Below are 9,634 nucleotides of genomic sequence, written 5' to 3'. Positions count from 1 at the left end.
ATCCATTTTTCTACTTCATTTTGGAGTTCAATAGCATCTTTTAGATAGATTTTTACCAATAAAACTTAGCTTTAACTACAGGGTGGGCTATTTATATGGATACACCGTAATAACATGGGAATGGTTGGTGATATTAAAGTCCTGTTTGTGGCACATTAGTATATGTGAGGGGGCAAACAGTTTGCTAACTGTAGCATGGGAGACGGATGGTCTCGTAGGGTGTCTTGCATTGAAATCTGCTGCAATGACCCGGTTACTGCGTTCACCAGATATCAACACGATTTCGATCCGCTCCTCACGTGTTAACCTCTTCGACATGTCAATGGCTGTGAACAAAGATAAACTTGTAAATAACTCATGAAATAATAAAGTTACGTTGAAACCAAGCACACCGTTGTTTTTCTTGTGACATTACCAATAAGTTTGATGTGTCACATGGCCCTCTTCCTATTGAAAAAACAAAAGTTGTATCCAAGATGGGCGACTTCTAAATGGCCACCATGGTCACCACCCATCTTGAGCAGTTTGCCCCCTCACATATACTAATGTGCCACAAACAGGACTTTAATATCACCAACCATTCCCATGTTATTACGGTGTATCCATATAAATGCCCCACCCTGTATATGAATGTAGTTATACTAAAGTAAAAATAAACTGAAAAGAGTATTTTCACTTTTATTTTGAAAGGTTAGCTATTGTTTTTTAATCAACTTTCTATGACCATGGGCTTTTTAAAAAAAACATAAAGTCAGACTGAAAAACAACAGTCGTGCCTGAGTGTGATACTTTTCAGGTGAAACTGTTATACCGGTGGGTTTATATTTATTCTGGATACGTTTTCATTTTTCCATTTATTGTAGATCAATTAAAGAATCGATCTACAATATTTTCCATTTGTTGTTTCTGTTAATCGTAAATGTTCTTGTTGAGCTTTAATATTTAGAGTAAGTCAAACACATAAAATCCTTAGACTGCAGCTGTGGGATTTGTGGACCTCTTAACCTTAAGTGTTCTTAATGGTGACCTTCTGCTTAGGTAGCTAGTCTCAATTACTAACAGGAGATTTACTTTACCACTGAAACCAGTTGCTGTACATATGAGACTTAGAATCTTTTTAAAATCATAAAATCTAAACATCACAAATGATATCTAAGCAGTATCATTTAAATTCATATGACATACCTTGTCGTTCCTGCGCCAGGACCACACAGGGTGAGGATAACCCACAGACTTACAGTGGAGTATAGCGTGATCGCCCTCGTTCTTATTCTCACTACGTTTGTGGCCTACAATCTCAGGAGCAGCTAAAACACAAAACACATTTGAGAAATTAATTTTTTTTTAAATAACAATAATAATATAATTTTTGTTATTTTTCCAAGTTGAAACTGATAGTAATGCTCTCACTGATCGCTGTATTGCATTTAACCACATTGCACATTTATGAAGTAATCTGAGTAAAAGCTAAAAAACAGTCACATGAGGTAAATCACGCACAGCAGTTTGTTTTCTTTTTTAAGAATAAAGCACTGAAGCGCAAAGCGGGAGTCATTCCAAAAGTCTTTTTACACTGCAGAGACGAACACTTGTGTGTATGAAAGTGAACTTCAAACATAAAGCATTACATTTAATCTAGCAAGAGTATTTGAGCCAATGTAACCATAAACTGTGTGCATTACTCAGTATATTATAAAACGGACTGCAATAATAGAAATGCCCCATATAATATCAAGAAAACTGCCCCTGAAATCCAATTTACCTCCATTGCAATGCAACAGCAGAAAAGGCTGACCAGATTTTACATAATCCCTTTCCATCAGACAAACAAGACACCATCTGCTGCCACTGAGCCGGGCACTGGCTTGATGGAGGTGTCAAGGGCACCGGCTGCCCCTGAGCAGCCAGCAGAGCCGTTTGAGATCACAGGTCCTCACATGACAGCGATACAAGTGCTCAAGGCCATTTTTATTGGTGGCATCTCTAATGTGGCCTCAAAATTGCAAAGACGGCTTTAGCTCGCCAGTCAACACCTACATTTAACTTCGATGGTGGCGTTGGCCGAAGGAGTCGTGCTGAAGTTGTAGACACACATGTACACTCCAGCGTCATCTGCTCTTGGTCTTTTCAGCCTGCGGAGCAGAAATACATCTCACGTAAACGCACGCCAGGCTGCTAAACACCTCTTCCTCTCACACTCGTGAAAAAAGCTGACCTGTACTCAGTGTTCTTGCTTGAGTCACGCGTTTCTGGGATCTCCTCGCCGTTCTTCATCCAGAAGCTTTCCTGGACGGTGCTGTGGGGGCTGGTCAGGTTGCACTGCAGTGTGAGGCTTTCTCCTTCCACTGGAAGCGTGACGTGTTCAGAGGCAGCAATGGACGGCTCTGCAAGAGAAGCGTAGCTCAGCCACAGCAGAAGTAGTGGGTGAAGGCGCGCTGGAAGATGTAGAGTTCAGACACTACAGACGACTAGTCGTTTTTCAATAATGCTCAGGAATAGTTTAAAGTGGGAGGAATTATTCTGGGCATCCCAGCCTGCTGAAGTAAAGGTCCATTCACTTTCTGGGTAGCTGGACATGAAATACACCCATTCGAGCAACTACATTACCAAATATAACTTTACAGAACAAAATGCAGCTTTTGGATTACAGGCTAGCTTTGGAGAAGCACTTGGTTTAATTATAGCAGCTGGATGTGTTTTGTGTGAGGCATGATGATAAGTATACATCTGTTACAATGCAGGTGGATAAAAACAGGTTTCACATTACAGTGACTCCAGAACATTTTTTATGAAGCACACTAATGTTATTTATACCAATTCTTTGCACTTACCACAACTTATTTAGCTTCATGAAAATATCCCTCCACTTAATTTAGAGATTAGATTTATTACCTTAAAATGAACCTCTTACAACAATTAAAATCTGCCTCCTCGTTTGCATCCCGTAGAAATGTAACCTGCCGAAGCTGCTCGCTTCAGTTGGCTTTTAAACAATGAAGATCTTAATTGGAGAGTTAGTATTCTGCTTAATCCTGATTATCTATGTCTTGTTTGCACAGTTAGACACCAGTGAAGCTCTTAATCTTTAGTCATGGCCTAAAACACCGTCTGCAACAAAGCACCTGCAGGTTTGTGCTGGCAGGTACTCAGCCCCCCTCCCAAAAAAAAAAGAAAAAAAACTGTATGGAGATTTGGCCCCCATTTTGTCCTTTTATAAGGCTGAAGAAGATACACGTCTCTAGAAAAAGCACTGTGATTCTGGTGAGCAAACAAGAAACTACTGTTAGCGCTAATATGAGTCAGAAATGAGACGTGCTATCACTCTCCAAATAAAACATGGCTGTGATGAAGGTGATACCAAATGCCAAATACCAAGCAGGTTACAACAATGAGAGAAAAACCACAATTATAATGAATAATTCTGGGAAATTAGAAGAAAAGAGGAGAAAAGGGAGGAAAAGAAGGAAAAAACTGGGCTCTGTGAGCTCTATTTAAAGTAAGAGTTGAAATGTGCGATGAGCATTAAAAGAATACTACTCAGCTCTGCTTACTAAAGATAACAAGAAGATGAGAGGATGGTGTTTTTTCCTCATTTCTCAGGTCTGTGGGGGAGGGTGGCACCTACTTAGGAAGCTACTGCTCCTCTGGAGAGGTATGATGGAGGCTGAATCACACAGGAACTGGGGGAGGATTGCTCTACACTGACCACTCACTCTGCAGCACTGTTATAGTGGCCTGAGCACGGATCCAGGTGGTGGCTGGATTTTGGTGGAGGTCATTACGCCGTGGGTCATTGCTGGCTCTGCACTCGTATGTCCCAGAATCGTCTAGTGTGAGATGCGATACCCCCAGCACGCTCACAGCATTGATGCCGTAGGCGGTGCTGATGGACACCCGCCGCTTCCGGGCACCATCCCACAGCTGCCTGAAAGAGTCGGCTCGGTTGATCTCAGAGTACCACCACTGGATTTCGGGGGTGGGGTTACCTACCACGTCACAGTACAGCTCAAAGGTGTCACCTGTGAGCTTAGTCTCAGAAAGAGGTGATTTCACAAAGCCCGCCGGTGCTGGTGGTGGTCGTTTACGGGGGCAGCGTGTCCAGAGGCAAAACAAAAGAGGAGAAACAGGTGCAGGTGAGAAAGTAACAGGTTAAATTAAAACAGGAGCCAGACAAAGGACATGACCAAATGAAAAGAACAGCAACAAATGCAAAATAATGAACAGAACAGACAAATTATGTAAAATTAGAAATAAATAAATGAATAAATGACAGCTGCTTAACTCCCCAATTAATCTAATCATTTCCTGGTTTATAAAATGTCTAGCCATGTTGATAAATTCAGATTAAAGTTGCAAATGTCATCATTTCCCTTCATTAATTAATCTGGCACTCATTAGTTTTTCCCAATTGAAAAGGGACTTGTTATCATCAGAGGATCCTTGAAGCTAGTCTCACCACTTGTAGCCACCTCAAGGCACAACTTTAATTTCAGTAGTCCCAGGGATGAATAAGGACACCAGTCAAATTTGACTAAAGAAAGGTTCCTGGTTTGTAAGTAATTCTTCTACTACCAACTTTGCTGTTACACAATCACCCCACAGATTTCAGTTAAGCATTATTTTTTATCCACAGTGCGTTCTGAATCTAAATCAAAGAAGAAAGAGATTGAGATTTTGGGTTCATCCTATTCTAACTAGGAAACAACATCAGGAAGTTGGTTTGATCAAGAAGTTGAATCTGTATTACCGTCTCTTTTGCACATATTTCAACAAATCGGTGAAAAATCGAGTTTTTAGTCCAAAAATTAAATGCTGAAAATTTCTCCTGCAAAATTTAGCGGTTGGTGTGAACCGCTACAAAAAACATTTTTGCACAAATCTTACACCAAATTTAAAATAATCCTTTTATACATCTCATCTTGGGTCTGTCAGCTCAAGACGTTTTAAATCCTCTCACCTTAAGCCAACTTCACCATGTTCACAACAAGCACCCACTGTATATATACAGTATATATTACACAAAATATGAAAAAACTAATCAGATGCGACCATTCGCTCTCAACCAGAGCCCAGCGCAATGTGATGGCGTCTGATGCAAAGTCACAAATCAGTTCATTGACAAACAGTTTCACCTCTGATGAGCCATCAGTCATCACACTGACAATTTTTGCTCTGGGAAAAAGAGACAACCCCAGATCTGTCTAAACTATTATTGCTGCTATTCCTGGGAAGCTTTAATTCAGTTCTTCTGGGACGGCCCTGCGAGGCTGCTCTCACTTGGTTCTGTGCAATTAATGGCATCATATAAAACTGCGCCTGGCTCGCACAGCGCTCACATCAAGAAGTCCTCCACACGACCTTGTCATTTTCTTGGCTGTATAATAAAAATATCTCAGTGCTCAGAAAATCGTGTTTATGTAATTACTGAATAACAAGGACACTGATACAACAAGCTGCTTATAATTTGACTGGATTGAAATGTCTCCCTTTTAAATGTAAATGCTTTTAATCATGGAGGTGGAAGTTATATGCACGGTCTATAGGCTCTGCAGAGAGACAAGAGATTTATAGAAGCCTCAGCTCTGGGTCTCTGGGGAGTGTGTGGGCACATGGTGATAGACCCCCTGCGTTTCCATAGAAGCACTCTACGGCAACAAAGTAGGAAGAAGAGACAGCCAACCAGATGAGACAGACCATCACCTGGTTTCTGTGTCAAGCTGCTGACATCACAAGACTCTGCTGCACAGCCTGCAACAGGTTCCTGAAGACCAGCCCATATACAGTGTGCACATAAAGATTCCTTCATACATGCAAGCCAGCAAATAACATGACTGAAACCTAAAGCCAGCCCCTCAGCTCTTATCGCAGAAATGCTGAGAGACAGACCCTGTCAACTCCGACAGAGTAGACATGTTAAAAGTGCTGAGCCAGTAGCCACGTCCTCGCACACCACTGTACAGCACATGTCCGAATGACGCCACTCGCGTCAGGAGGATTTCGGTTTCGTTTTGTGTGCGTCTAATGTGTGGGATGTTTTTTTTCCATTAGTGAATAATAAGCTAGCTTAATATCTTAAATTAAACATGATGTCCACAGATAAAGTTCTCACACAGCACTTCAAAGTTTGAATGCAACTTAAGGTCACATTCCTGGTGCAACTCAGCGAGAACGTTCATGACTGACGCGGGCCCGGGATTTCGAGGGGTGGAAAACTATGCTACTCCAACTGGATTTCAAAATGTGCTTCTTTTCACATGAGCTGGGCGAGGACAGCTCACCAAACTGTGGAGAATTGTAATGTTTGTCCTTTTCATTAAGGTCTAAATTATCTACACAGTCCCTATTTGAGCCACAAATCAAAGCTCCTTCTGTTAGCAATGAATCTGTTTTTACTCACAGTGTTTCCTGTACTGCTGTCACAAGGACTGAGGTTCACTTTTATTTTTTTCACCTCCTTTATCCCCTCCAATTAATTTTTTCTTTAATTTGTTACTTTCCACAGTTACTGCGCTTGTTGCTGCTGTGCTATTTCCATCGCTTAGGGAACGCCACTGATGAATGCCAGGGAAAATAAAATTGCTATCGTCTTCTCATTTTTTAGTGATTTTCCTGGGAGATTTTGTATCTGGTGCAAGACAGAATTACATCATAAACCTTTGATGATGGGAGGCAACCAATCTAAAAACAAATGGTGCTAAACTCAACAGCCATAACATTGTGCAAAGAACATTTAGTTCATATTGACATGTTAAAGGAAATAATTTGCCTATTTCACACTTAAACGTATAAAAACCCAATGCAACATCGTAAAATTGTACTTGTTGTAGCAAATCACATCACATTTATTATCAAGAGATCTATTCATATACGCTATATCAGCGTGACAGTCCAAAAATCTGTTATTGCCATCTAACGTTTTCATTGTCTGTGTTCCCAATTTGCTTCTAAATTCTTTCTGAATTTTAATGTGCATAAAGCACCTGTGTGTGTGTGTCTTTTGTTCTCTCAATGAAATAATTGTTTGGTCTTTAAATGTCGTTTTTATATGCTTTTTCTGTTAATACTGCAGATCTGTGCATTATTGGTCCTTGTATTTGTTTGTTTTTTTGCACTTTTGCACTTTTTGACTCGTGTTTTTTTTGTTGTTGTTGTTATTTTTAAAACCTTTAGCCTTTCAGTTTGGTTTCAGTTCAAGTTCAGGTGTTTATTTTTATTCTTTGCAGCAGTTTTAGTTTCCTCTGTTTTTTCCCATCTGTTCCTCTTTTTTGTCTTTCTACTAGCGTCTGTTCCACTGTTTGTTATTCTTGTTAGCCGCTGCGTTTACCCTTTGTCTTCTGAGCTGTTCCCTCTTTTGCTTTGAAGGTTACCTTTCTGCCGTTCCTCACTCTAGTTTTACTTTCGGTTTGCAATAAACTGTGTTGATTAGGTTAAGCTGTGTCTCGTTCCTCACCTGTTTCCACCTGCCCATCAGTCCAGTATATAAATAGTCCTAACTTTCTTTTGTCCTTTATCAGAGTGTTTGTTCCTGTCCAGATCCACACTATGACACTGTGTGCCAATTTCAGTTTTATTATTCAAACTGCAAATCCAAGAGCACAAACTGACAGAAGACGACCTCGAATCGTCTGACGAATCCAATTTAAATGTGTCTAAAATGAAGAAATTCTGGCCACAGTCCCAGTTTATGTTCCAACACATACTGAAGAAAACAGTAATTACATACATTCACATGCTGGACGGTATTAACTGCACAGTGAAAATGGTTCTAATATATATGTCTTAAATGTTTTGATATAGTTTAATAAACATTTCGATGCACTGAAATGCAACATAAGGGAGCTGATGTGTTATAGTAACAATAACTATACTTACATGCAATCAGATTAAACTGAATTTGACAACTGTGTTGTTCAAGCATGTTAATGTTTTATATGCATCGTGGGGCTTCAGAAAACGGCACTACTTCTCTTACATTTCCCTGTAGGGATTGCCTTTGATGTTAGATATAGCAGAAATGCACATTAGAGATGAAACAATGCATCTATCCAATAATTATCAGAAAAAAAGAATAAATGTGGGCAATTGTGGTTAGTCGTGATCAGTAATGGTTTCTGTCATTTACCAGTCAAAAATACAAACCGTTCACTGGTTCCAACCTTTTAATTGCAGGATTTAGCTTTTTTCTCTCTCCTGTGTGCTCCTCAGCTGCTCGGGGTTTAAATTTTCATGAGAAACATGTCAGCATCGTCTTATGTTTCGGAAAACTGTGATGAGATTTGTTCCCCGCTTTTTCCCTTCTTCGTCCATATGTTGACCAAATAATCTTTTAGCCAAGTGAGAGTAATAATCAATGGATTGCTGGGCAATGAAAACAACTGATATTTAATATCCCCGGCAATTATCGTGCTTTATATGCTTTTGTTAATTTGCTCTATTATAATACAATACATTGTTACATCTTTTAGTTTTACATGTTTAAATCGTTTCCTTAAACACAATCATTTTCAGTCTCTGGAAACATCTACAAATGTAATGCAAATTATTTGTAATTTGGCCAATTCATCAGGTACTGAAACAATAAAATCTACAACTCAAACTGAAATAGCTCACAAAATATCATTTTTTAGCTTCTGAAAATAAAACATTACTTTGTTTTTCAGACTGTTTAAACAGTCTGTTATGTTAACTTCACTTTAGACTCATACGTCCACAGAGAGTAGGGCTGGGAATCACAAGATACGATCTTGATACATTGGGAAAAGAATCATTTATTTCATCTCTGCACTGTTGTGTTACAGATTACTATTGCATTAAATACCAATTCAATTAACTGGCAGTCTGATTTTTCCCCCATGTGAGTCAGTTTCTTCTCCTTCTTCACTTCATTTAAAACATTAGCTCAAAGAGAAATGAAGAAGTGAGTCTGGTAAATCAAGCTGGATTGATATCTATTTAGAGCAGGGGTGTCGAACTCCAGGCCTCGGTGTCCTGCAGGGTTTAGATAACACCCTGGGTCAACACATCTGAATCAAATGATCAGTTCATTACCAGGCTTCTGGAGAACTTTAGGACATGTTGAGGAGGTCATTTAGTGTTGGATCAAGGACACATCTAAAACCTGCAGGACACCGACCCTCGAGGCCTGGAGTTCGACACCTGTGATTTAGAGCATCTGTATGTTGTGAAAAAACATTGATATTTGGTGTCAGAGGGGGGATAACGCATCTCGACAGGAAGCAACATGATATACTGTTGTATTAATCTTTTGAGATATAGCTTCACATATAAGCAGCCAAATGGATTCTGGGACGTGACTGGCAGCAGTGTTTGTTAATATTCTGTGTGACCGCAATCTGAAGAAAGGAAGAAGAAAAAGAAGAAGAGAGAAAACTACAATATTTGAAAGGCAATAAAGAAGCCAGTATTTCTAATCAGAAGTCTGAGCTTTGTCAGCTCTGATTGGAGAAGAGATGTTATGAGTGGGCGCACAGTATAGGAGGAGATGTGTAATGCAATCCTACACATGGACCACTCCGGGGAAGGCCGGAGCTCAATCCATTCTCACTCGTCCGCACACAGAGCTCGCAAAGGAATGCAAGAAGCACTGCACGCTTACAGTATACACAAACAGATA

The 9,634-nt window shown here is 39.9% G+C and overlaps 1 protein-coding gene across 2 annotated transcripts in view; it reads right to left on the bottom strand.

The window, feature by feature from the left end:
• Window positions 1-9,634, bottom strand: part of LOC102212040 (neuroplastin-like) — a 19,006-nt gene that overhangs the window by 7,990 nt on the left and 1,382 nt on the right. For both annotated transcript variants that reach the window (XM_005728034.1, XM_013909537.1), the window contains exons 2-4: window positions 2,216-2,384; window positions 2,038-2,132; window positions 1,186-1,307 (exon numbers count right to left, since the gene is read on the bottom strand). In XM_005728034.1, coding sequence (XP_005728091.1) covers window positions 1,186-1,307; window positions 2,038-2,132; window positions 2,216-2,384 — 386 coding nt within the window. The remainder of the gene's footprint in view (window positions 1-1,185; window positions 1,308-2,037; window positions 2,133-2,215; window positions 2,385-9,634) is intronic.

Source organism: Pundamilia nyererei, unplaced genomic scaffold (assembly GCF_000239375.1).
Source record: "Pundamilia nyererei isolate P.nyererei 1_Seehausen unplaced genomic scaffold, PunNye1.0 scaffold00027, whole genome shotgun sequence".
Taxonomy (NCBI): Eukaryota; Metazoa; Chordata; class Actinopteri; order Cichliformes; family Cichlidae; genus Pundamilia; species Pundamilia nyererei.
The sequence above is the reverse complement of the archived record's forward strand: the minus strand, read 5'-3'. Positions and strand labels throughout refer to the sequence as shown.